This window comes from Podarcis melisellensis, assembly GCF_964234715.1.
Source record: "Podarcis melisellensis genome assembly, chromosome: 15".
NCBI classification, from domain to species: Eukaryota; Metazoa; Chordata; class Lepidosauria; order Squamata; family Lacertidae; genus Podarcis; species Podarcis melisellensis.
In genome coordinates, this window is record NC_138532.1 from 20,389,989 (window position 1) to 20,417,686 (window position 27,698).

Here is a 27,698-nt window from a genome sequence, read left to right on the forward strand (position 1 = left end):
TGACATGAACAGAAGGTTATGCCATATTTTTAGCCCGGGCCACCCTGTTCCAAAAAACAGGCTTCACCAACTTGGTGATCTCCAGATGTTTGGGGCTACAACTTCCATCAGCCCCAACCCAAAAATAGGGTTGCCATATTTCAAAAAGTAAAAACCAGGACACCCCAAAAGTTGTTGAAATATACTCAGAGTCAAGAGTGGATTTCATGCTCTTTATTCAGCTCATAGTGGTGAGGAGGAATGGAATTTCCCCCAGAATGTCTGCTTTATATACATTATTTACACAATGGGCCCCACATGATTGGCTAATGCCGGGATTCTCCTGTAAGCCAATCAGGTTGCAGATTCACTTCCACCTGGAGCTGGATTGGGTGGCTCCTGCTGCATTTTGAATCCTATTGTTCTAGGACCAATCAGACTGCTGCATTTTTGGATCTTATTCAACTCAGTACATAACAGTTGTTGAGTTTGTTTGTTTTTTAAGCAAACCACCAACACTGTTGAGCATATGGCAGCCCAACCAAAATATGGGGAGATCACCATGCTGGCATAGATTTCCATAGGCACACTCTATTCCTTTTGAACAGGAGCAGTATAATGTCTGGTACAGCTGGTGGAAACCATGGAATACAGAATTGTAGAAAGGGATCTTAGCGATCACCCAGTTCAGCGCATTGTCTTGCTAAGAAGCTAACTGAATTCATATGCAGGGCTCAAATTAGAGTGGCAGTCTGCCGGACCCTAACTTTTATGAAGGCTCCCTACAATTCCCAAGATCCCCTGGGAGAGGCTCCAAGGGAGTGTTTCACCAGAAGTTTACATCGTGGGTGGGGGCATGAGATGGTTCTGGGCGTTTATAGTACAGTGCTTATTTAATACAAGGCAAGTTTAATCATTTTGGAAGCCCCAAACAAGAGGCTGTTTATTGATGAGCAGGCTAACACACAACTACATAGAAAAATAAAAGCATCCACAAGATCGAGCTGAAGGGTGAAGTCTTAGTTCCAATCCATAACAACTGGAAACAACGTCTATGTCTAAGTACTAGTTACTACACACGCGCGCACAGCGTCTTCTTCTATCCTTCGATTTGTTTATGTTTTTCTCCATACAAATGTCCCCTTTTAAAAACCCGCGAGGCTTTCAAACCACCCGGAACCAAAACATTGGAGCCGCTTGTTCCCAGCCGGACTCCGCAGCCCGATACCCACTTTATGTTTTGACAGCCCGGCTGGGGCCCGCCCTTCATGCGACGCCATTGGCTGCCTCAGCTGCTCCTGGCGGTCTCATTGGCCGAGAGGGTTCATCCGGGCCGTTCGTCGGCGCACAGGTGGCGGGGGTGGGAGGGGAAGGCGACCGCGCGCTGGAAGTTGGAAGGGCGGAAAACTGACGGTAACTATGGAAACGGGGCCTAGTGCCGGCCTCTAAGCCCTGGGTTCAAGGCCCGAAGGTCTTTTTCGTTCCCTGAGCTTCTGCTTCTTCGGCAATTGGGCTCCTGAGTGGGGAGGGACTGGGAAGCCCCTTGCCTTGTCTTGCTTGGTCTTGCTCGGAGCCCTAGAAAATCGGGCAGGGTGGAGTAGCCTGGGAGGGGGGAGAATGGGACGTTCGTGGGGGGTGGCTTCCGAATTGAAGGAGGGGAGATAAGATTCAGTATATCGAGAGATTGCCTTGGCCTTCTTTGGGGACAGCTTGATCTGAGGAAGGTAAGGGGCAGCGCCATGAAACATAACCAACTTCCACTTCTCTAGCCGAAAAACAAAATATATCTCTTATCTATCGCTCCAGCAACTGTCCTTTCGCTTTGGGAGAGGCTGCAGCTTCCCTGCCAGGAACTCTAAACGAAAAACTTAGGACTGTCAGGGCTTTATGTGTGGTCTAAAAATAATAAGTAAAATGACTGGGGAAGTTGAAAGGTTTGTGGTCCAGTTTTTCAAACTAGCCTCTGGCAATCTGCTTTCCTGCAAGTGTGGGGAACCTTTGCCTTCCAGATGTTGAACTCCCATCATTCCTTGCTCACGCTGTTGGGAATTGTAGTTCAGCGACATCTGGAGGGCCAAAGGTTCCCCACACCTAAGCCATCCTTGCCCATTGGCAGAGTGGGTCAGATAACAAAATCTACCACTTTTAAAGGGTGGTTCCAAGAGTGACCAAGGTACTGTAATGTATCTGAAGTACTTGAAAAGTGCAATGTAGAGATTTCTGTATTATTTTATCACTTTTATTTCTACAGGCTGTTTTTTTTTATGTGAAGCTAAACTACAAAACAGTGTATAGATACCTTAAATTAGAAAATAGTTCATTGCATTCTCGCTTACTATCCCATTTTAGACGAACCCCTTCTTTGCAGTGTAATCATATGCATATCTATGTGAAAGTGAGTACTGTTGAGTTCAGTGGAACTTACTCTCAGGTAACTGTGCATCGAATTGCAATAATGTAAAAAGCACTTGAACTGTAAATTGCCAAGTGTGGATTTCTGTTCTGTCCGGTGTTTAAACCTTACACAGTTAATTCAACTATCAGATTAAAAAATGGAAAATCTTAATTTTAAAAATGGCTTCAGTTTGAGATTCTATATAGCAGTCACAGCCTCAAAACGGTTACTGCAAAACCTGTAAAAGTTCACATTTAGAAGTTCAAATATAATTGTAGTGTAATGCAGTGTGTGTGTGTGCGCGCGCGCGCGTGTGTGCGTTTTGCAGGCGAGGAAATATAAGAAAGCCAAGGTTCTTCTAATTGTGGAAGCTGGATACTTTTTTAAAAAACAAAAAGTCAAAAGCCTTCCAGTAAAATTCCACTAAATAATGTTAAGCTAAGGGAGGCACATGGGAGAAGATGATACTCCTATCTATCTGATACACACACACACACACACTGTATATATATGCTTTTGTTGAGGTAATTTGTTTTGTTGTAGAGAATGAGAGGAAGGCTGTCAGTCTCTATCTCTGAATCTAAGAGAGATTGTATTTCTCTAGAGAATCTCTTCTTTGTCTTTCTCTAGTGCTCTTAACATGCCTCCTGGGAAGGTGAGCCACAAGCAAGCCTTGGTCCTGCAGTGTGAGTGGGACATTTGCAGCTTTGTGGCCTCAAAGATGGAGGAGTTCTGTGAACATGTGTCAAAGCACTTGCAGCAGCATCTCCATGACAAAGATGAGGATGATGAAGTGGATTCTCTCGGTAAGGGGTGCAGTATAAAATGAGACTGACCCTGAATTAGTCTTTAGTGTAAGTTACAGTGTTACTCTCTGAAAACTGCTACTTCTGTGGTCCCCCCACAAGACAGATCTCTTTCCCCAGCCCTGCCATAACAATTGCATTGACTTGCTTGATTTTATTGAATGGGGGTGGGATCGTCAGTGGTTTGATAAACTGAAGAGCAGTATCCAGGGTTGGTGGTGGACACTAGTAGTGGGAAAACTACAGCTGTAAAGACTTAATGCTTGGGATATGCAAAAGTGTGGTCCAGATCACACTAGGGTTGTATGAAGTGAATTTGCAAGTCCTTCTCTGCTGTGCCCTCAGTTCTCTGTGTGTAGAATTTAAGTAGCATGGAGTGGCAGATCAGGAGTGCAAGAACCAAGCAGATAACACACAGTATAGTTTCAATGTGACTAGTGAAAATGTGGGCATTCCAATAGGCTTAGAAAGTAGGGAACACCGCTTGATGAAATCTGGGAAACATAGGCTTTCACATTTTTTTTAAAAAAAGAAGTAGTGTTAGCAGCCTTACACATAAGTTAGGGTGGTATTTCCCAAAAGAGAAGGGAAGGGAAGACTCTAAAACTAGCACTTGCCACAGACCAGATACATTGTGAGCAAGACTCTTTGTTGTTTGCTTTATGAAAAAAGCTTGTCATTCCCATACTTATGGAGGAGAACTGCCTTTGAAAGGTCTTCTGGTTCCATGCATACTAGTTCCTTGGACCTGCAGGCCCTCATCTACCTGCAAGTATGAATTCCTGTATTCTTGCATTTTAGAAAAATACTCCTGCCTCTGGCAGGAGTGTGGATTCTGTTCTCCCGAGAGCCCTACAGAGCTGGCCCGCCATGTTTACTTCCATTGTTACCACACCAAGCTAAAGCAGTGGGGACTACACGCCTTACAGAGCCAGTCGGACCTAACCCCCTGTCAGTTGGACTTCCAGAGTCGCAACATTATCCCCGAGATCCAAGAGAACTTCCTCTGCCTCTGGGAGTACTGTGAGGTGAGAGACAGGATGGGTGTTGAAGTATTTCCAGGGGAAGCATCAGGGTGGTGGGGGTGGACTGTTCAGTGTATGAAGCTGGAGAACAGCCAGATTCCATGAGGAAGGCAATGGAGTTTGTTAATGAACTGTAACTAAACTGCACTTTTCTTTTTCTAAAACAAAACTATCAATTTGTACAAATTCTTCTCACTACTGAGTAAACACACCTAAAGTTCTAGAACAGGCTTCCTCAAACTCGGCCCTCCAGATGTTTTGAGACTACAATTCCCATCACCCCTGACCACTGGTCCTTCTATCTAGGGATCATGGGAGTTGTAGGCCAAAAACGTCTGGGGATTGAAATTGAGATTGACATGTATATAAATCCTATTGGTTTTTAATTTTGATAAGCTGGCCTGCCACATATTCTCTAGCTGGCTTACAAGATGTGACTATTTCTCCGCTGCCCGACTTGCAGCTCATTAGGAAATTATCTTCCTTTCCCTGTCTTCTCATCAGAGAGGGTTTGATAACCCTGAGTGGTTCTACAGGCATGTAGAAGATCACAGTTTCTGCACGGAGTACAAGGCAATTGGGAAGGAGAACCACATGTTCTTCTGTGGCTGGAAAGGTAGGAGTTCACCTTGCATGAGAGTCTTTGGGGTTTGAGGTGAAGTGGATCTACACAGTGGCATTCAGAGCATCTTGGCAACTCCAGGTTTTCCTGTTGCTTTGAGCCAGAACAAAATATCTAAAATACTGTGGGATTTAGAAAATCTTTTTTCACAGTTCTGTTGAGTGTGTTTGTTATTTATTTGTTTATACTGCAATATGGTAAAATCTCAGGGCAGCGTGTAGTAATAAAACACACCATTTAAAAACAATAAACATAATCATTAAGCTCTTGGCATAAATAAGTTTTCAAGAGACACCAGAAAGTCAAACGGGGCAGGGAGTGCCTGTGGAATCTCTGCTGAAAGACTGTTCCTCAGCATGGGGTGGGCAACACTAAATGCCCAGCTTCTAGATGAGGTCAGTCAGGCCTCTGTAACACAGGAGACAACCCAGAGGGCACCTCTGGATGATTTCATAATGGATCATACTTAACTAGCATCCTTAGACCTGCTCAGAACAAATATGATTCTAATCATTTTTCCTCTCGGGTCTAGATTGTGACTGCGCCTTCAAAGGCCGGTGTAAGTTGCGTGAACACCTGCGCAGCCACACACAGGAGAAGGTGGTGGCATGTCCCACCTGCGGCGGAATGTTCTCCAACAACACCAAGTTCTTTGACCACATTCGGCGGCAGACAGCTTTAGAACGTGAGTATCTGAGCAGCCAAGCAGGCAGAGGGCCTAGACACAGTTTCTTTCTGGCAAAAGTGACACTTGATGGTGGTATTTTAGGAACTTTAAAGCTTCTTCTAGTTACCAGAGCTAGAAAAGAAGATTGTCCACAATATATGAGTTTAAATAGTCCTCATATATGGAATCATTTGGACAAAAAAAAAAAAAGACTTTTCATCACTCCACATAACAGGTCAACTACATTTACACGTTTTGTAAAACCATACTGGGAATGAAAGTGCATTAGTTGTGCCCCTTATGAAAATGTCCTCTGACAGGCATCACAATGAGGTCTAAAAACAGTCCTTTTAAAGAAACAATTAAGCTGATGCTGGAAATCCTGAGATGTCTTTCCAGAAGCAACAGAAATTGTTAGACATGCCCACAGACAGGGCAGTTCCATGATGCCTGACTTGGATGGTTTATTTACAATATCCATATACCATTTTTGATAACTTGTCAATTCCTAGGTTCCACCGTCTTGATAAAGAACTATTCTTCTTACTGTGTGAGATCCCTAAGTGGTTTACATAAAGCACAATGAGATCATTTCTTAAAAAAAAAATCCATATCACAGCATTTATAAGCAAAGTTTAAACAAATTCCAGTGAATAGGAAGTCTGCATCAGTAGAACAAAGCAGTGTGATGAATCTTGTGAGACGGGGAGACTGCATAGATAGAGGGGTTTTCAGGAAGCATTTGAAGCTTGCTACTGTTTCCACTTCATGAACTGCACATGGGAGAATGTTCCGAGGGTCCGTGGCAGGATACCCTCTGTGGGTTTTGCAGTTAGAGGGGGCTGGTTGCTGTCAACAGGTGCCAAGAGGGAGAAACACTCTCCACCTGAGTCTTGCCCCTCTCTGTTCCCTATCTGATTCATCTTCACCTGCTTCCTCCTCTTTACAGAGCAGCGATTCCAATGCTCCCACTGCTCCAAGAGGTTCGCCACAGAGAGGTTGTTGCGTGATCATATGAGGAATCATGGTAGGTGGTGGCAGGAGCTTCTCCTTCTGTTCCCTCCTCCCCTCCCTGTGCTAACCTCTCCTCTTCTTCCTCTTCGGCAGTTAACCACTACAAGTGCCCTCTGTGTGACATGACCTGCCCTCTGCCCTCCTCCCTGCGCAACCACATCCGCTTCAGGCACAGCGAGGAGCGGCCCTTCAAGTGCAATTATTGTGACCACAGGTAAACTGAGGCTGGTCCAGGGAGAGGGAAGCAGGGGGAGGGTGGGCACAGAATCACAGAGCAAGGTAGAGAGGGAGGCTGGACATTAAGGAAGGAAGCAGCATTTTTTGCAACTGGCTCTTTTTCACTGTCTTAAGATTTTGGGAATTACAGAGGCCTGAGTTTTGACAAAAAAGAGCTATTGCGTAAGTGGGATGGAAACACACAGACAACTGTGTCCCATTGTTTGGCCCTGAATTGTATTATTGCTATTGTGGCCTAAAATTCCTAATCTACCCATCTTCCCAACATAGGGGTTGTTAACTTTAATAAAAGAAGCCACCATACTTAATTCAAATGATATTCAAATATCTGTGGATTTAAGGATTGATCTGTCAGGCCACTATTGTCCTGTCCTCTGGGGGAAATGTATTTATTTATTTTCATTTTTAAAATTTCTATGCCACCCTTCAGTATAAAACTCTCAGGGCTGCATACATTAAAGGGGTAAAAACAAATATATGTCTGTCACTACAAGCATAAAGCTGGTAGGTCAGCAGCGGTCAAAACAAAAAATGTTCAGCAGGAAAAGCCTTCTGAAAACTAGTACATGTTAAATGTTGGAGTGCCTGGGTAAATAGAAGCTTCCTTGTTTGATGCTTGATTGACATCAGAATTGACACTGGATGAGCTTCCCTGGGGAGGGCATTCCATAAATGGGATACCACAACTGAGAAGACCCTCTTCCTGGTCACAATCTGCGGGTAGGAGGGTGAACAGAGGGTGGCTTCTGAGGATAATCATAGAATGTGGAGCAGGGGGTTGTTTGGTGGAAGGAAGTCCCTCTAGTACTTGGGTCCAAAAGTAGCAGGAAAACTCAGCCTTGGTGCATGCTTTTATTGAGTCACTGCTTGACATTTTTCACTCTTGCAAAACCAAGCCATTCTTCCTGGGAACTCTCCTGCACTTGAAAATAGTAGGGCTGTTTTCACTAGCAGCGCAGGTACAACATGTGCACCTTCTGGCTTGGAGCCTCTGCAGACTGTCAGCTGCGGTCCTAGTGTGCCAGAGGTTGAGATCCTTCCTTTTGCCTATTCCTTCCAGCTGTAAGAATCTCATTGATCTACGGAAGCACTTGGATACACACAGCAAAGAGCCGGCCTACCGCTGCGAGTTCGAGTCCTGCAACTTCAGCGCCCGGTCCCTCTGCTCCATCAAGCTGCACTACAAGAAGGTTCATGAGGTGAGATGGAGTCACAGAGCCTGGGGCTGTTTACTCTTCGATTTTCAAATGAGCATCAAGGCCCAGGGGACAACAAAAATCTTTGCAGCATTCATGAAGGATATGATGGAGATTTGACAATGCCAATGGCTAGAGCTAAAGTGAAATTCAGTTTTCCAGCAAAAGGGCATATGGATATAGGGCACCTTCATTATACACCTTTAGGCGCCAGGCAAAAACATTCCTCTTTAACTAGGCCTTTGGTTGATTGACATCCTATGCCCTTTTAAAATGTGTTGGGGAAGGGTTATTGGGCTGTTTTTGTTTTTATTTTGAGGCTTTATATTCTGGTTTTATCTTGTGAAGCACCCTGCGACCAGCATGTATAGGGCAGTATACAAAATTAATAAATAATAATAATAATATTTGCACCAGCTAATTTTGTGTTATTATCTCCCTGAAAATACTGCAGCCATGGGGTGGGGTGAAGACTAACTGGGATTCTCCCCCTTCAGTACTGGAAATTCAGCTCAGTCCCTTATTTAAAGATTTTACCAGCCTGACTTTTTGGGTAGAGGGTTAGCCAATGTGAAGCCCGCAGGATGTTGTTGAACTACATCTCTCATCATTCCCAGTGGCCAGTGGTTAGGAATGATGAGAGTAATAGCTCAACAACATCTGGAGGGCACCATGCTGTCTACCCTAATCTAGAAACTTGCTTTTTAAAGCAACAATGAAAGCTGAGGTTTGCAGCATGCTGAATTTCTCATCCAGGACTTTAACCGTGTGCTCTTGAATGATGCACTGGTAGAAGATATTTGTGCCTCGCCACTGCTGTACTGACCAGAAAGCAGATGATGTATAGGAACTTTCCAGCAAACCAAAAGATGCATACCTTTGTTTTCTTTTTTTTCCGCACCCGCTCAGGGTGACTCGGAGCCCCGCTACAAGTGCCACGTCTGTGACAAGTGCTTCACTCGTGGGAACAACCTTACTGTGCACCTCAGGAAAAAACACCAATTCAAGTGGCCTTCGGGTCATCCTCGCTTCAGGTATGTAGGCTTAGGGATGGTATTTCATCCTTCCCTCCTCTCTTTTGTGGCCCTCATTTGCAGGCAATGAGAGCCTGAGTGATTTGGGGGGCGGGGTTTGCAAGATTTTGAGGGGGGAAATCAGCTTGCTACTGCAGTGGGCTGTTGGCTGCCATCTTGTACCCAATGGCATTCTGGGGGAAAGTTAATCAGAGCTGCCAGCCTTCAAGGTGCTCTAGCCAGTCCCCTCTTAAATCATGTGCCCCCCCAAAAAAGGCAAACAAAGCTGGGTGTGGGTGTTTTTACCTTTATTTTGCTTCCAACCTCTCTCCCTCCCCCAACCTACATGGCCTTGCTGGCCTTTTCCTTCAGACTGCACAGAACAAGCAAGGGGACTAATTGGAGAGCAGGATTGCTCCTCCTCAATTCACATCCCTAAGGCTACGCATGTTGCCATCCAGTTGGATCCAAGGCCACAAACGACAATGGCTGTGGTTGCCACAGCACAGTGGCTTGTGATCTGCAAAAACAGGCTGAAGCAGTCTCTATCAAATCACCAGTTCTTGTGCTCCTTGCAAGAGCCACTAGGTGGGGCAGTTGGCATTGCAAGACTCACCAATTAGCCTTTGCATTGCAAAAACATTCATATTCTGCCTTTTACAGAACTTTGACTCATTTCCCGTTACTTTAATAGCCAGGTGGGATGGAATATTTTTCTCTGGGATTATTATGCCCTTAAAGCATTGTCTCACCTTGAGGTGAGATTTCCGTATAAAGAATTACCATGTGAATTTGCCCCATAGGTGGCATGACACCTTTCCAGCGTGTCCCTTGGATCTTTAGAAATTGGCCATCTCTTATATCAGCCATCTCCACCTGGTCTGGTTGTGATTTCAGCCCTAGTAGATGCTGTGCACAAACAGCTTAGAATGCAGCGTTCCATAATGGCTTATTCCTCCTCCCCACCACCCCACAACACTCCTCCCCCAGGTACAAGGAACACGAGGACGGCTACATGAGGCTGCAGCTGGTGCGTTATGAAAGCGTGGAACTGACAGAGCAGCTGCTGAAGGACCGGGAGAAGCAGGGTGAGGTCCTGGATGACACAGCCCAGTGTGTGGTCCTGGCGGGGGCTGAGGGCAGCCTGCAGGGCATCATACTGGAACCGTCAATGGAGGAAGATGCTGACGTGGACTTGCAAGCTGCCACGCCCCCTCAGGGGCCTGCTCAGCCAGAGGCTGATGCGTCTCCAGACCAAGAACCAAGTACGCCATCCAGCCCCATCATTCGTGTTGTGAACAGGACCAACGAGCGTGGGGAGAGCGAGACTGTATACTACGTCATGGCCAATGCACCCTCTCAGAGCCGGGCAGCTGCGCCTAGTGGGTTTGCCACGGACCTGGAGGAGAACGTCATGGACAGGCTTCAGAAGACAGCTGAGGAACTGGGCATCCAGATTGTGTGAGGCTCCTGGATGGATTATCAGGTGCTTTCCACCAATCCCAGTAGGTGGCCTGGAGTCATGAATGCCCTGCTTTGGCTCCTTGTGCTCCTCTAATGCACATCGTGAGAACCAGATGATGCTACAGGGAGAAGGGGACTGTTTGTTTCTCCCCACCCTTCAAGCAGTACTCCATAGGCTCCAGACCCAACAGATGCTTCCTCTTTTCTCCTGCCATGGGGATCTGGTGGGTGGTCTGGCAAAAGGAAGAAGGAAGCCAGCTTCTGAGATGGTCAGGACAAAGGGCAGGGGCTGGTTCACCTGTCAGTTACTTAGGAAGGCGAGGACGGCTGCTGCCTCTGGTGTACCCTGTGCTGTGGAGACCATCCTGGGAATGCAAAATATCAGGGCTGAGTCAAAGCAGTGGGTTTTCCAAGACGCCAACTCATGCTCCTTGTCTTGGCGGTTACCAGTGCCCCTGCCAGAAGTGTTTACTTTTCCTTTGGCTGCATCCTGGCCAGCCTTGTTCCTTACTGTGAGCCCCACATTCGGACTCTGTGGTTCTTTCGTATGCCTCTTGCCTCTCATCTGTTGGTACCCCTGCCTTTTGAGATGCTTTCTGCTATCCCGTTTGCCCAGCATAGACAGTAATACCTGATGCAGTGTCCGTCCCTTCCAGACTGTTCTGCATTTGACTGTTCCAAGAGAGTTCCAGCACTGTTATCTGTTTGCTCTGGAGTATGAGATTGTGAGAACCTGTTATTCCCAGCTGCTACTCCACAGTTAATTGCTTACTGCCTTTTTTGTCATTGGCATGACCTCCGCTTGCATTATCTTTGTAGCATGGGAGCCACTTAGGTAATGTAGAAAGCTGCAGGCTTTCATGTTACCTGAGCAGTGCAGGAAGCAGTGTGTTACAGTGGCTCCCACAGCACAGAGAGGCAGAGCAGAACAAAACAGGGTGCTAATTCTTGCCCTGAGGTCCTTCCCCCACATTGGGGTTCCTGCTCCTGGCTTGCAAGGTTTGTGTTACAAAAAAATAATAATTAAAGAACAACAACACTACCAGGTCTTGTGGTAGACATGATGTTTGCTGTAATCTGTCCTGGAGGTGCACGTGATTGGGTCAGATTTGAGACAGGTGACAGTTCAAGAGCCCAAATCCTTGAGTCAGTGGCCAGGGTGGGGTGGCTGTCACAACTGATGAATGACGTGGAGCTGCATGAAGACTTGGAGATGGGTTTTGTTGTCATGCTTAGCGTCGTGATTTATTATTCCGTGGTATCAAATGTAGCGCTATATGGTCATTCTGTTAATGCAAGCATTCCAACTCATGTAATGGAACTTCCCCCTGATCTCATCTTCCAGTGCCCTCCCACCATCTGCTCTGGAGGGTTGGGGAAAACCCCAGAACAGATCTAGGGACTGTACAGGGGGAGGAAGGTTTCACTGTGCAAATATAAATCCTTGCGCTGGCATAACAAGTTTGTTGAACACCGCCCATTAATATATATATTTTCCTACTCTTCACCGTAAGGTCCCAGGGGCAGGCCACATCAATTTAAAATACAACATTAAAAACAGTTTAAAACAAGTGGCCGTGTTGCAGCCAGGAAGAAGTTTCTGCTCCAGTAGGGATGGCTTCTCTAAAAGTGGGGTATGGGGAGGTTGCCTTCCTCTGCTGCATGCAGCTGGGTTCACTTCCCGCCTCATCTGGATTCATTTTCTCTGCCAACACCTGCCATGGTGTCACCTGATCAGGGGTCCACAAATTTTGGCTGGGTTCAGTAGCCAACCATTTTTGTTGTAGCTACCAGACCCCTCCACACAGAGTGATTGTATGAGAACAGCAACTTGTCTCTGGCGTTGGACTGGCAGCAGCAAGACTTGTCCTCGCTCCTCTGACCCAGCATGAGGTCAAAACAAATTCCTGCTCATCTCTCCCTTCCTGCAGGACCAAGCAGCTGCCAGCCTCAAAGATCTACCCACTCCTGACAACCCTGTTGCTGCCCATTGTATCTATACTTTGTGGCCTGGGTTATTTCTTTGTTGAGGGGGGAGAGGCAGGCTCCTGCCTTGTAAAAGGGGCCCCAAAGTGCTGGCAGGTGATTTTCCACTACCCCCGAGATACCCATATGATGACACCAGAGATCCTCTACGCAGGGGTGGGGAACCTCTTATTTGGGAGCCAAATACTGTGCTCCAGGCCTGGGGACTCTGCTCAGGCCATGCCTGCAACAGACCTGGCCCTCTGTGCTTTTGCCTGACTGGAATATGTTCCTGACCTGTGATGAAACCTATTGCTTGCCTGGATGGAGGATGACAGATGTGTGCACACAAATCTGACACTTGTGTGGTTGAACCACAGCTGGCTGCGCAAAGGCAAGAGTCACATCTGTTGCTTTTGCCTTGGGTCACACCCATCATTGGTGCTGACCCCACCCACTGATGCCTCTGGGAGGTTTCCCAAGGGGGGAAATGGTTCACTGAACTAAAAAGGTGCCTCTGCTTTAGCCACATGATGGGTACCTGAAGCCTGGTAAAGAAAGGGCTGGGAATTAGTAAATTGTATTTTGCATCTGCTTGCTATTCCACCTCAGCCTTAATCTGGGATATATCTTGAACAGCTGGTTCTGTTTGCTGCACATTCCCAGTACAGGCTCTTAATCCAGAGTTTAGCATTCTAGGTTTTGTCCCAGGAAACTCTGGATCAAGGTTCCTACAATATAACTCGCACTTGGAAAGTTGAGACTCTCTCTCTCCCTTCGCTTTAAGATTGTCACCTGGAAATGACAGACTGGGGCAGCATTTACATGCTTTCCTGGGTTCCCCCTTTTAAAAACAGTCCATTACACAGAGAGAGACACACACAGCCAATATCCTCAGGAGACCCTCCTGTAATCTCCTTACCCATCCCTTTACGGAGCTTGTCTTGCAAAGAAGCTGCCTTCTGTTCCAGAGGTTATCCCAGGTTTCTTTCTTTGAAATGCTCTCTCTCTGTAGTGTCTTGTGACATTTTCACATGCAACAGCCCTGTAAGGTAGGTTTAAGGCAGCTGATAGGACATGGTTTGCTCAAAAGCCACCCAGTCCTAGTTCTCCATACCCCAAATTCTATCCAGTGTGTCTCACCATTCTCTGTGGTCCTTTCCCACTTCCCCACACTAACTACTTGAAAATGACTGGTTTAGGAAAGCATCTATGTTTGGTGCTCCTGTGTGAGATTCCAGGTTTGTGTGAGATACAAGGTTTTCGGAAGAGAGAGAAAAAATAATCGCTCTTGCTGCTGTGGGATTATCTGTGGCATGGAGAGGCGGGGAGGGTTTGTGGAGGGATTTGTGGAAGCTTCCTAACCTCCCCCTGTGCTGCATAGTATCTTGGAAAAAAAGAAGTGAGGGTGATTTTCTCTGCAGTTTGAATGGATCTGGGCTGCTGCAAGGCCCTCTGGCGATCAGTTCAACTTTGCCATGCCCATGGGGGCAGGTGAAAAAACCTATTCCCCAAATTCCACTTCTCCCTTTGAAGCCACTGAAAAGCTGTCTCCTGGCGGGGTGCCAGCCCTGCTATACCACCATGGTGCTGATAATTCTCTTCTTCCTCTTTTCCTTCTGCGAATTCCTCTCGGGCGAGGAGTTGGAAGGTAAGTCACAGGGAGCCAAGGTACAAGGTAAGGGCTGAGCGTCCTCCTTGGTATTGGAAGCTTCATCCATGCTAAAGTAGCTCTTTGGGTTAAGAGGCACTGATTTCTGGGTCAGCGGCTGCTGAAGGCGTGGTGAGTCTTACAAGTCAGGTGCGCATATAAAGTTTCCAACTCATGGTGCATAGTTAAATGATCCAGGTAGCCCCTGGTTTATATTTCACTCTGCCAGAAACTAGTTGGCTGTCCTTGGACAAACTACAATCTATCTGAGCCTCAGTTACACATCTGTAAAATGGGGGAAAGAATACTGACCTTTTTATTGTAATTCAAGGGAAAGATGATGATAAAAGTTTACACACACAAAAACCTGCTATATAGCAAGTTTTTTAAAAGGAGAAAAATACTGACACACTTTTATAGGGTGGCTAGGTTTGCAGTCTTATCTGATTACTTGGGAGCAAGCCTCATTGAACTCTGGGACATGGATAGGCTTGTCCTATAAAAAAGGGTTATCAAGATAATAACTTAATTGCTCTGCATGTTTTGATGCTAAAAGCCATTGTTGTTTATTGTGCTGTGTAATTCCAGGAATTTAAACTAAGATTAAATAGTTCACAAGTTTGAAATTTGAAAAATTTGAAACTTTAAATTTTTCTGATGTCAAGTTTAAATCTTGACAGATTTTTTATTTCGTTTTAAAGACCTCTTGGCCAAACTTCAAGGCAGCCTTCTTAAATCTAGTGTCCTCCAGGTGTTTTGGACTACAGTTCCCATCAGCTTCTGCCAGCATTGTTGTGGGGCACTTTGCAGACTCTGAAGTAGGAAAGTAGCAAACTCCCATTTAAACAGAAAAATAAATGAAATGTTATGACACTAAATAAAAAAATTCCTTCCGGTAGGACCTTAGAGACCTACCGTAAGTCTCTAAGTTTGTTATTGGTATGAGCTTTTGTGTGCATGCACACTTCTTCAGACACTGACACTTAGTATGTACACTACCTAGTTTTATTTCTGTCACTTAAATGCTGGGGTTTACCAAATGTTGTAACTTTTTCATTCAGTTATACCAATCTGGCTGACAGAAACAGGCCGCGATCCTAACCTCACTTACCTAGGAGTCAGCCCCATTGCATTCAGTAGGATTTCCTTCTGAATAGACAAGGTTGGGGCTACAGCTTAGAGCTCTGCATGTCATAAATGGATACAGTGGTACCTCTGGTTACGTACTTAATTCGTTCCGGAGGTGCGCTCTTAACCTGAAACTGTTCTTAACCTGAAGCACCACTTTAGCTAATGAGGCCTTCTGCTGCTGCTGCGCCGCTGCTGCACAATTTCTGTTCTCATCCTGAAGCAAAGTTCTTAACCCAAGGTAATATTTCTGGGTTAGCGGAGTCTGTAACCTGAAGTGTATGTAACCTGAGGTACCACTGTATAACAATCACATACAGTCATGCCTTGGGTTACAGACGCTTCAAGTTGAGTTTTTTTGGATTACGGACTGCCGAAACCCGGAAGTACCGTAACGGGTTACTTCCGGGTTTCGGCGGTCGCAGATGCGCTAAATCGCGCTTTGCACATGCGCAGAAATGCTGAATCCCAACCCACGCGTGCGCAGACGCACCACTGCAGGTTGCAAACGTGCATCCCGCACCGATTACGTTCACAACCCAAGCGTCCACTGTACTATAATTTATTTTTAGGATATAACAAATTATTACACTTTGGGTTGTTGTTGTGTGTTTTTTTTAAAAAATATTCTTTTTCCAGAAAACTCGGACACTTACTGGTCTGGAACTGCCCCCATCTGCATGGGAGGCTGTAAAGGAAAGCACAAAGAACTGAAGAAAAGCACGTGTGGGAATGGAAGCTGCTGCTGGTTGGGGTACAAATCATTTTGCCGGGGTATGTGCAAATCCAGAATACGTAGATTCAAATCCCAATTATGCTGCAAGCTGCAACTGGCGCTGTAGTGGTCTAGGGTCATGACAGGTCAAAGGCCATTACTAATTCTGCTGCAGGGTCCCTGTCGCCAATATCCTGAAAGGGGAGGGGTTTTTTTTAGCCACTGAGAATAATTCTTCTCATCCTTGATGCTGATTGGAACCAATCAAAGTGAAAGGAGGTGAATCAGCCATTGAGGATTGGCTCCTAGGGAGAAGGCACTCAGGAAGAACAAGGAGGAGGAGTTCTGTATGTTCCAAAGCTCTATGGGGCCCTGGTCTTTTTGTCCGTCCCCCCCCGATAAAATATTTAGGGGGTCGCCCTCCATATTTTCTGCAAGTTGGGGGGAAGTGGGGGCAGGGGGAACACACATTTAGGAACACCCAGGTGCTGAAAAGAGAATGGTGTGCAATGCAACATCATGGAAAACAAAATTTTAAGTCACTTTAAAATAAGATGTTGGAGGACTCAAATTCATTTGCCCACGTAGGTGCATAGAAATCTAGCTGAAAGGCAACACATCGGATATCTGAACTGATTGTTGCATTGCATCCCTAGTTGTTGTATAAGTCTAAGATTATTGTATAATTATAAGATTATACAACCTTCTAAAATCATACAATAATTTTGGAGAGCGTGTGGGTCATGAAGGGACCCTGTACTTCTGAATTTGCCACAGCATTACTGGATGCAACTAACTTTCCCCCAAAAAACCAAAAATGTAGCAATATCATTTGTTGCTGATGAGGAATATGGGGTTGTTGTTTTTTAAAGGATTTTTATTTTAGGGTGGAAAATCATTAATAATTTAGCACACGGACCTCCTGCAATCACATGTCATCACCGCTCTTGGGAATGATTGTGTTGTTAATGAGGGCAAAACAGAATGGAGATTGTAAAGCGTTTAGCTAATCGTATAGTAGTAACTGGGAGGGGAAAGGGGCGACGTGGAGGATTTAAAGAGGATTAAACTTCTCTTTTTTAAAAAGGATTACTCAGGTTCACGGTGGAGGAGAGGCTGATCAGGTCGGCTGTCATCCTAGTTAAACAGAACTTCCATGTGACTAGATAGTCTACCTTGATATACAGGTGGGACAAACTCAAGGGAAAGAGTTTGTCCCACCTGGTGGATGAAGCTCCCAGAGACGCCTGGTTAGCCTTGGTTGGGAGCAGAATGCTAGACCAGGTGGACCTTTGCTCTGATCCAGTGGGACAATACTTCAGCAGCATGCTGGCCTGGGACTGGAAGCAGGGCCCAATGTTTGGGGTGGAGGGATGCTTTGGGGGGGAACAAGAACTGAAAATGGAATGAGGCCAACTGAAATTCGGACTCTGAGGATTATGTAAGAGTTTCAGCACCAGAAACCAGCAAAATCACATTTTTTTCTGCATTATGATTTGTTCTCATGATGGCATCTGGGGAGTCACACTTAATCTTCAGTACTGGATATGCCTGCAAAAGTTTTGGGGCAGGCATACCACCTCATTTCCAACCAGTGCATGTCCCCTGACTTCCTGCTAAATCCTGCAACTTTTTCGACCGCAGACGTTCTGCATTTGTTTTGATTTTGTCCTTTATTTATTTATTTATTTATACATACATACATACATACATACATACATACATACGTACGTACGTACGTACATACATGGAAAACTCAGCAGTGGCCAGAGGATTGGAGAAGATCAGTCTACATCCCAATCCCAAAGAAAGGCAGTGCCAAAGAATGCTCCAACTACCGCACAATTGCACTCATTTCACACGCTAGCAAGGTTATGCTTAAAATTCTACAAGGAAGGCTCAAGCAGTATGTGGACCGAGAACTCCCAGAAGTGCAAGCTGGATTTAGAAGAGGCAAAGGAACCAGAGACCAAATTGCTTGAAAATGGTATAGGTGCAATATATTCTGAGCAAAAGGCTAAATTAATTGTTAATGGTATGGTGATGGATGAGATCCCGATAGAAAAAGGGACACGACAGGGATGCCCAATATCCCCCCTATTGTTTATATCGGTCCTGGAGGTACTGTTAAACATGATTAGAAGAGACCAGCTGGTGGAAGGGATACAGCTCGGAGCTAAACATTATAAGTTAAGAGCATTTGCAGATGACTTAGTTTTGACCTTGCAAAAACCAGAAGCCAGTACAAAAAGGGTATTGGAGCTTATTGAAAAATTTGGTCAAGTGGCAGGTTTTAAATTAAACAAACAGAAGACAAAGGTGTTGGGGAAAAATTTAACAATGGAGGAAAAAGATAGTTTCCAAAGGGAAACGGGTTTGGAAATAACAAAAAAAGTGAAATACCTGGGGGTGAATTTAACATCTAAGAATATGAATCTGTTTAAGGATAATTATGAGAAATGTTGGTTGGAAGTGAAGAAAGATCTTGACATTTGGTCTAGACTAAGACTTTCCTTGTTAGGCCGAATTGCTGTTATTAAGATGAACGTGTTGCCGAGATTGTTGTTTTTGTTCCAGACACTACAAATTTTGGACAAGATGGACTGTTTCAAGAAGTGGCAGAAAGATATATCTAATTTTGTCTGGCAGAGCAAAAAACCCAGAATAAAATTTAAGATTTTAACTGATTCAAAGGACAGAGGGGGCTTTGCCCTGCCGGACTTAAGACTTTATTATGAGGCTGCAGCTTTTTGCTGGCTGAAACAATGGCTACTTCTTGAGAATACAGATGTCTTGGACTTGGAGGGATATGATAACAACTTCGGCTGGCATGCATACTTGTGGTATGACAAGGTGAAGGTTCATAGAGGCTTTAAAAACCATATTGTCAGAAAAGCATTATATAATGTGTGGATTCGTTATAAGGATTTGTTGGAGAATAAAACCCCCAGGTGGTTGTCACCCATGGAAGCCAAGGCGGTAAAAAAACTGAATATGGAATCAGATTGGCCAAAATATTATGAAATTATAGAATACGATGGTGAAAAGCCCAAATTACAGAGCTTTGAGAAACTAAAGTCTAAAGTTCGAGATTGGTTACATTATCATCAGATTAATGAGATGTTTAAGCAAGACAGGAGACTAGGATTTCAGAGGGAGAGGTCAAAGCTAGAAACAGAGCTGTTGGAATCCAATACTAAGAATTTGTCTAAAATGTATAATTTGCTGCTGAAATGGAATACTCAAGATGAAACAGTAAAGTCAGCAATGATTAAGTGGGCACAGGATATCGGACATGATATTATGTTTGCAGACTGGGAACAGTTATGGACCACAGGCATCAAATTTACGGCATGTAGTGCCCTAAAAGAGAACATAATGAAAATGATCTATAGGTGGTACATGACCCCAGTCAAACTTGCAAAGATATATCATTTGCCCAATAACAAGTGCTGGAAGTGTAATGAATGTGAAGGAACCTTTTATCATCTTTGGTGGACCTGTCCAAGAATTAAGGCCTACTGGGAAATGATCTATAATGAAATTAAGAAGGTCCTAAAGTGGACATTTGTAAAGAAGCCGGAGGCCTTTCTCTTGGGCATGGTCAACCAAACGATTCCAAAGAAAGACAGAACTTTTTTCATGTATGCAACCACGGCAGCAAGAATTCTTCTAGCAAAGTATTGGAAGAATCAAGAGTTACCTACCCTGGAAGAATGGCAGATCAAGGTGATTGAATATATGGGACTAGCAGAGATGACCGGCAGAATCCGTGACCAGAGGAGAGAGACGGTGGAAGAGGACTGGAAAAAATTTAAAGTGTATCTTAAGAACTTTTGTAAAATTTCGGAATGATAAGATGTCATGGCTATGAAATTAGAGAATTTATAGCTGTCAAAGTCTAAACTCAAGAAAATTTAAAGAAAGTTGTTGTTTTAAAATTGAAAGAAGGATTGCTTAAAGCTAATTTAAAAATAAGGGTGCAGTGAAGGGAAGGTTTGGGGAAGTCATGTATGTTTGTTTGTATGTCTTTTTTCTTTCTTTTCTTTTGCTGTTTATTCTGTTTCTTATACTGTTGAAAATTAATAAAAAAAATTTTTTTAAAAAAAAAAACAGAGACCAAATTGCAAACATGTGCTGGATTATGGAGAAAGCTAGAGAGTTCCAGAAAGACATCTACTTCTGCTTCATTGACTACGCAAAAGCCTTTGACTGTGTCGACCACAGCAAACTGTGGCAAGTTCTTAAAGAAATGGGAGTGCCTGATCACCTCATCTGTCTCCTGAGAAATCTCTACGTGGGACAAGAAGCTACAGTTAGAACTGGATATGGAACAACTGATTGGTTCAAAATTGGGAAAGGAGTACGACAAGGCTGTATATTGTCTCCCTGCTTATTTAACTTATATGCAGAATTCATCATGCGAAAGGCTGGGCTGGATGAATCCGAAGCCGGAATTAAGATTGCTGGAAGAAATATCAACAACCTCAGATATGACACAACTTTGATGACAGAAAGTGAGGAGAAATTAAAGAACCTTTTATTGAGGGTGAAAGAGGAGAGTGCAAAATATGGTCTGAAGCTCAACATCAAAAAAACGAAGATCATGGCCACTGGTCCCATCACCTCCTGGCAAATAGAAGGGGAAGAAATGGAGGCAGTAAGAGATTTTACTTTCTTGGGCTCCATGATCACTGCAGATGGTGACAGCAGTCACGAAATTAAAAGACGCCTGCTTCTTGGGAGAAAAGTAATGACAAACCTAGACAGCATCTTAAAAAGTAGAGACATCACCTTGCCAACAAAGGTCCGTATAGTAAAAGCTATGGTTTTCCCAGTAGTGATGTATGGAAGTGAGAGCTGGACCATAAAGAAGGCTGATTGCCGAAGAATTGATGCTTTTGAATTATGGTGCTGGAGGAGACTCTTGAGAGTCCCATGGACTGCAAGAAGATCAAACATGTCCATTCTTAAGGAAATCAGCCCTGAGTGCTCACTGGAAGGACAGATCGTGAAGCTGAGGCTCCAATACTTTGGCCACCTCATGAGAAGAGAAGACTCCCTGGAAAAGACCCTGATGTTGGGAAAGATTGAGGGCACAAGGAGAAGGGGACGACAAAGGACAAGATGGTTGGACAGTGTTCTCGAAGCTACAAACATGAGTCTGACCAAACTGCGGGAGACAGTGGAAGACAGGAGTGCCTGGCATGCTCTGGCCCATGGGGTCACGAAGGGTCGGACATGACTAAACGACTAAACAACAACAACTCAATCCTTCAGGCTCATCTTTTGCTGGGATGTAGAGACTGTATATTTTTTAAAGGGGGAAATCATACATGAATCTTTTTTCATATGTGATGGACTTGTAAGAAAGCGAGGAGACATTTTGGGGAATGACTTATCCCCAAACACATCCATTCTTAAGGAAATCAGCCCTGAGTACTCACTGGAAGGACAGATCGTGAAGCTGAGGCTCCAATACTTTGGCCACCTCATGAGAAGAGAAGACTCCCTGGAAAAGACCCTGATGTTGGGAAAGATTGAGGGCACAAGGAGAAGGGAACGACAGAGGATGAGATGGTTGGATGGTGTTCTTGAAGCTACCAGCATGAGTTTGATCAAACTGCGGGAGGCAGTGGAAGACAGAAGTGCCTGGCGTGCTCTGGTCCATGGGGTCACAAAGAGTCGGACACGACTAAACAACTAAACAACAACAACAACACATACATACATACATACATACATACATACATACATACATATCCCACCCATCTGGCTAGGTTTCCCCAGCCACTCTGGGCGGCTTCCAACAAAACACTAAAATACAATGACCTATTAAATGTTAAAAGCTTCCCTAAACAGGGCTGCCTTCAGATGTCTTCTAAAGGTTTGGTAGTTATTTTTCTCTTTGAAATCTGGTAGAAGGGTGTTCCACAGGACGGGTGCCACTACCAAGAAGGCGCTCTGCCTGGTTCCCTGTAACATGGCTTCTCGCAGTGAGGGAACCGCCACAAGACCCTCGTCACTGGACCTCAGTGTCCGGGCAGAACAATGGAGGTGGAGATGCTCCTTCAGGTATACTGGACCGAGGTCAGCACCAACACTTTGAATTGTGCTTGGAAACATACTGGGAGCCAGTATAGGTCTTTCAAGACCAGTGTTATATGGTCTCGGCAGCCGCTCCCAGTCACCAGTCTAGCTGCCGCATTCTGGATTAGTTGTAGTTTCCGGGTCACCTTCAAAGCGCATTGCAGTAGTCCAAGTGAGAGATAACTAGAGCATGCACCACTCTGGTGAGACAGTCTGCGGGCAGGGAGGGTCTCAGCCTGCGTACCAGATGGAGCTGATAAACCGCTGCCCTGGACACGGATTTGAGCTGTGCCTCCATGGACAGCTATGAATCCAAAATGACCCCCAGGCTGTGCACCTGGTCCTTCAGGGGCACAGTTACCCCATTCAGGACCAGGGAGTCCTCCACACCCGCCTGTCTCCTGTCCCCCCAAAACAGTACTTCTGTCTTGTCAGGATTCAACCTCAATCGGTTAGCCGCCATCCTCCAACCATCCTGCCAGCATTACACTGCTGTGCAAAAGTGTCCCTCTCAAAGGCGAAAGGAGGAAACATAGCTGAATGGGCAGTCAAGCAGAATGGCATGCAGACGGTCCGTTATAAACCCACTGCTAAAGCACAATTCTTGTGTCAACGGCATGTTGCGGAACACAGTTGCCACAAAGCAAGCATCTGGAGGGTCCCTGTGTGTGTCTTTTTTCTTTCACAGTGAACTGCGGACGACCAGAAACAGAGTTCAATTCGGTGGTCTATGGGAATGACTGGTGGGTCGGGTCTGTGGTGCGCTACAGCTGCCGGCCTGGGTACCTGCTAGTGGGGGATCCTGCTAGTGCCTGCCAATCAAGTGGCCGCTGGACCCCCAAACCTACTTGCCTCAGTAAGTATAATTGTGTGCCTTTCATGCATGTATCCAGAGCTTTTTTTTCCCAGTGCGAACTTGCTGCAACTCAGTTCTGGCACCTCTCAAGTAGGCACCATTGCCAATCTTTTTCTTTTTTAAAAAAAGTTTTTATTTATACTTTTCATGTTTATACATTTCATTAGTTTTACAATCAATATAACATTTCAAAATTTGACTTCCTCCCCCCCCCCTTTTTGCTGTTCCTTAAATTTATTTTTAATATCTTCTGCATATCCAAATTCATTTAACTTGCTCATTTAATTGTCTACTATAGATATACACTGTAAATATATACTGGAGGTTATTACAATAATCCTGCCAATGTTCTTATCTGTTTACAGTTTATTTGTAAATATTCAATAAACCATTTCCATTCTTTTATTTAAAAGGTCATTATCTTGATTTCTTATTTTTCCGGTAAGTTTCGCCATTTCTGCATATTCTTGAACGAGTCATTCTGGCGTCATGCCTGCTTTTATTGCTTTCTGTCTTTCTGCGAAGGGATCTGCCTCCGGGGTCGGATTGAGATAAATGAGCGAGACATCGATGGGAGCTGCTCCTCAACCTGTCCCCATAAGGTGTACCCAGGGGCCTTTCTCAATCATGGCTGCATCAAGATCTCCTCCTGCGTCACTAAGCAATCTGGCTGGACCCGATGGTTCTCTCGCTGTGACTTTTGTGAGTGCGATTGCTACGTCCCTTGTGGTGAGTACACATCCTCCGAGTGCCCCTATTTTCAAGGGACACTCCTGGATTTACAGAAGCCGTCCCGGTTTCTGATTTCATCCCAGGAGGTCTCGCTCTTCCTTAGGATGTCCCTATTGTCATTGGAGAAATTTGGAGGGGATGATGGCATCTGATTGGCTGGTGTGGAAAGCAGCATGCTGGGTTAGATGGAACTTTGCTCTGATCCTGCCAGGGTACTTAGGATATTAGAGGTAAAACGCGGGTGGCGCTGTGGTTTGAACCACTGAGCCTCTTGGGCTTGCCAATTGTAAGGTTGGCTGTTCAAATCCCCACAACGGAGTGAGCTCCCGTTGCTCTGCCCCACCTCCTGCCAACCTAGCAGTTTGAAAGCTCGCCAGTGTAGGTAGATAAATAGGTACCACTGTGGCGGGAAGGTAAACGGCGTTTCTGTGCGCTCTGGCTTCTGTCACGGTGTTCTGTTGCACCAGAAGCGGTTTAGTCATGCTGGCCACATGACTCGGAAAGCTGTCTGTGGATAAACGCCAGCTCCCTCGGCCTGAAACGAAATGAGTGCCACAACCCCATAGTCGCCTTTGACTGGACTTAACCATCCAGGGGTCCTTTACCTTTACTTGGGATACTCTCAGTTTCTGGTCGTACCATTAGACAGAGTCAAGCAGCTCCCTCAGGTGGGGGATAAGGATAGGGAACAGCTGTCTATGGTATGTGGCCTGTTCTGTGCCCCTTAAGACAGCCTTGTTTCCTCAAGGCGAGGTGAAAAATATTGACCAGTGCTGCAGTAAGATTCAGCTATCAGTCTATTTTTTTTTTTATAAAAATTTTTATTGAGATTTTTTACAGATACATATTTAACAAACAAAATAGGTTTCATAACATCTTTTCATTCTATTGCGGACTCCCTCACGTCTCCCGCTTCCACTCTCATCATTAAAAACGAATTTTTCCAAGCAAATTATCATCTTGTTTATACTCTTAAGTGCAATGTTTAGGTTAAACTCAAATAAAAAATTATAATTTTAATGGTAGACAGTTATTTCTGCTCTGGCTTCCTTGTTAGGATTCAACCAAATTACAATACTTTTGTAAATAAATCTTAAATTTCTTCCAGTCTTCTTCAACCCTCTCCTCTCCCAGGTCGCGGATTCTGCCAGTCATCTCGGCCAGTTGCATATAGTCCATCAGCTGCATCTGCCATTCTTCCAGTGTTGGTAGATCTTGGGTTTTCCAGCTCTTAGCAATAAGTATCCTTGCCGCCGTTGTAGCGTACATAAAAAATGTTCTATCCTTCTTTAACACGTTCTGGCCGACCATGCCCAGAAGGAAGGCCTCTGGTTTCTTGGTGAAGGTATACTTAAATACCTTTTTTAACTCATTATATATCATTTCCCAAAAGGCCTTCACTTTAGGGCAGGTCCACCAGAGGTGAAAGAATGTTCCTTCATTTTCCTTACATTTCCAACATTTGTTATCAGACGAATGGTGTATTTTAGCCAATTTCACTGGGGTCATGTACCATCTATATATCATTTTCATTACATTTTCCTTCAGAGCATTACATGCTGTGAAGTTCAGCCCGGTAGTCCATAACCTTTCCCAGTCCTCAAACATAATGTTGTGCCCAATATCCTGGGCCCACTTTATCATAGCCGATTTAACCAATTCGTCTTGTGTGTTCCATTTCAGCAGCAAGTTATACATTTTTGAAAGTACCTTGGTCTTAGGTTCTAGCAGTTCTGTCTCCAGTTTCGATTTCTCCACCTGGAATCCTAACTTTTTATCAATCTTAAACACTTCCTTAATCTGATTCAGCTATCAGTCTAGTTGGCTTTGTAGCACGGAGTCCAAGGGCTGCCATCTTGTCCTTTTTTTTAAACCTCAGGCTGCCAAATATCTTGGGCTAGCCCCAGATGTTCTTAACCATCACACAGGCTTTCCAAGGAATCCTGGGAACTGAAGTTCTAGGAGGGCAATAGGAATCTCTCTCAGAAGAGTCTCCTCAGCAAAGTATGCTTTCCTAGAATCCTTTGGGGGGGAAGTGATACAAAGCTGATATGAGCTTGTGGAGTAGATGGGGGCCCTGGTATTCACCACAGGGGGTCCCCAGTAGTTGTACTGGTGAGAACCCAAAGGCTACCACCCAATTTCTTCTCTTCCACAGCTTCCTCAGGATAAAAAACCCAACCCCTGTGGAGGGGCTGCTCTGCGCGCTGCAACACCTGACTTTTATGTAAGTTTCAGGCACACCTAGAGCTGTGACATTTAATCTATTTAACTTATTTAATCTATTTAACTTGCCTTAGCAAGTCATTCGCCTCACACAGGAGGGAAGACCTCATCCAAGATGGTGCCTGTTGCAAGGTGGGGGGAGGGGGGAGACACCCTTGGCCCTCTCTGTGTCGTTGGACTCAAACTCCCATCAGGCCTTGCAACTGGCGTGACCAATGGTGGGGAATGATGGGAGCTGGAGTCCAGCGACACTTGCAGGGCCACAGGTTCCCCATATGGTGGCTGCTTGCACACCCTGTAAAATAGAGTGCCAATGGTGGTGCAGTGGTTAGGGTGTTGGACTAGGACCTGGGAGACCAGGGTTCAATTTTCCACTCAGCCATGAAGCTCACTGGGTGATCTTGGGCCAGTCACTACCTCTCAGCCCAACTGCGTCACGGGTTGTTGTGGGGATTAAACGAGGAATGGGAGAACTATGAGTTCCATGGGGGGAAAGGTGGGATATAAATGCAACAAATAAATAAATAAAATGTGCACGTGCTTATTTATATGTAAAAAAAAAAAATCGAAACGTTGAAAAAAGTTACTATAATCTGAAGTCAGAGATACAGTCTTCCCCACTATGATGAAAGAGATTGCAGTGAGGCGACCTGTGTGCTTGTTCAATGCAACTATTGATGGGCCCCTGCCTGGTCTATTTCCCAACTTTGTCTTTTAACCCCAACTTGGACCAGAGAGCCCTTCAAACAGAGCAGGTAGGGGGAACCTGTGGCCTCCCAGAGGTTGCTGAACTACAACTCCCAGCATCACCCACCATAGACCAGGCTTGTGTTGGAATCTGCGTTCGGCCAAGCTGATAAAGCTCATCTTCCGGAATCGCCCTCCCGACGAATAATTAACGACCTGAACCTTTGATGAAGCCTCAGGCACATTCCATTCAGCAGAGAATCCATTCCATTCAGCAGAGAAACAGCACACAGAAGTGATGATATTTATGGCTACATGCTATGCTTTATTTCTTACTACGCAGACAGCAAAGAAACATCCTCTCTCTATGAAAGCAGAGAGCAACTGAACAAAGGAACAGGAAACCAGTAACGTCACATCCGTCTCCCTTCTCCCGTGAGACTTCCAACAGCCTGGACTGTCTCTGGAATGTAAACAGAGCCTTGTGACTCTATGCAGCTGCTCAGTGGCAAAACAGAAACTAACAGCTTGCTAGGCGGCTGTAGTCCAGCAATATCTTGGGGGCTACAGGTTCCCCACCCCTGAAACAGAGGATGTCTCCACATAAAAGGCTGTCCTCTGTAAATCAGGACACAGGTTTACCCAGATTCCCCATCCCTGCTACACAAGCACCATTGAAAATCTCTTATTTATTCAAAATGACTAATTCATTTGTATGCAGATTTATATGACTGATGAATGCATTCATGTTCTGTTGTCTAATTAGCTAAGGTTTCCTTCATACGCCAATGGAATCTTTCCTATTGATTTCAGCAGGTCTCAAGCAACCCTTGTTTTCTCAGGGATGTGGCTCACTGATGAAATAATCCCCGCTGGATTCATCTCCTCTTCCTAACCAGTTTCTGGAATGGCGACTGGAAATTTTTTAATTGTGTGCAAATAAACCTGTTGCAAAGAACGCATGCGTTCTGACTCTCCCTGTAAGCAGCCATGTTCTTTTAGGGTGGGGAGGTTCCCAGAGGACTGGAATCCTTAGTTGTCAAGACACACAGGTTGGTGGCAGGACACCTGCTTGACATGCAGAAGTCTCCAGAATTGATCCCTGGCAAGGCCGGTTCAATACCACCTGGTAGCAGTGCTGAGAGAGAACCTCACTCTGAGACCTTGGAGCGCTGGCAAGTGGTGTTCTTTGAGACTGGTGGAGTGGAAGGCAGGGACATAGCCCTCAAA

General features: G+C 45.1%; 2 protein-coding genes across 4 annotated transcripts; both read left to right on the top strand.

The window, feature by feature from the left end:
- Nucleotides 1-1,294: 1,294 nt before the first annotated feature.
- Nucleotides 1,295-11,460, top strand: HINFP (histone H4 transcription factor). 3 transcript variants are annotated; one of them, XM_081889904.1, is made up of 10 exons: nt 1,295-1,392; nt 3,005-3,180; nt 3,982-4,208; nt 4,710-4,821; nt 5,360-5,512; nt 6,444-6,521; nt 6,602-6,722; nt 7,806-7,944; nt 8,851-8,975; nt 9,945-11,460. In XM_081889904.1, the coding sequence occupies exons 2-10, from the start codon at nt 3,015-3,017 to the stop codon at nt 10,417-10,419; spliced, it is 1,596 nt and encodes a 531-aa protein (XP_081746030.1). In that variant the 5' UTR covers nt 1,295-1,392; nt 3,005-3,014; the 3' UTR covers nt 10,420-11,460. The 3 variants fall into 3 exon arrangements, with proteins under 3 accessions (XP_081746030.1, XP_081746031.1, XP_081746029.1); XM_081889905.1 differs by having other exon boundaries at nt 1,358-1,450; XM_081889903.1 differs by lacking the exon at nt 1,295-1,392 and adding an exon at nt 1,399-1,703.
- A 136-nt stretch (nt 11,461-11,596) lies between these two features.
- LOC309357676 (inactive serine protease PAMR1-like) lies at nt 11,597-27,426 on the top strand. The gene is made up of 6 exons (XM_081890060.1): nt 11,597-14,034; nt 15,802-15,936; nt 22,656-22,823; nt 23,349-23,552; nt 25,714-25,782; nt 27,282-27,426. Exons 1-5 carry the CDS (start codon nt 13,968-13,970, stop codon nt 25,725-25,727), a joined length of 588 nt encoding a protein of 195 aa, XP_081746186.1. The 5' UTR covers nt 11,597-13,967; the 3' UTR covers nt 25,728-25,782; nt 27,282-27,426.
- The last annotated feature ends 272 nt before the right edge of the window (nt 27,427-27,698 follow it).

What these genes read in the sequence shown, in the direction of transcription:
- HINFP (XM_081889904.1), top strand. Translation starts at nt 3,015, where the DNA reads ATGCCTCCTGGGAAGGTGAGCCACAAGCAAGCCTTGGTCCTGCAGTGT. An exon ending in TGATGAAGTGGATTCTCTCG is followed by an intron (nt 3,181 to 3,981) that starts GTAAGGGGTGCA and finishes CTTGCATTTTAG; the next exon opens with AAAAATACTCCTGCCTCTGG. An exon ending in GCGGCAGACAGCTTTAGAAC is followed by an intron (nt 5,513 to 6,443) that starts GTGAGTATCTGA and finishes TCCTCTTTACAG; the next exon opens with AGCAGCGATTCCAATGCTCC.
- LOC309357676 (XM_081890060.1), top strand. Translation starts at nt 13,968, where the DNA reads ATGGTGCTGATAATTCTCTTCTTCCTCTTTTCCTTCTGCGAATTCCTC. An exon ending in CTCGGGCGAGGAGTTGGAAG is followed by an intron (nt 14,035 to 15,801) that starts GTAAGTCACAGG and finishes TTCTTTTTCCAG; the next exon opens with AAAACTCGGACACTTACTGG. An exon ending in CCCCAAACCTACTTGCCTCA is followed by an intron (nt 22,824 to 23,348) that starts GTAAGTATAATT and finishes CTTTCTGCGAAG; the next exon opens with GGATCTGCCTCCGGGGTCGG.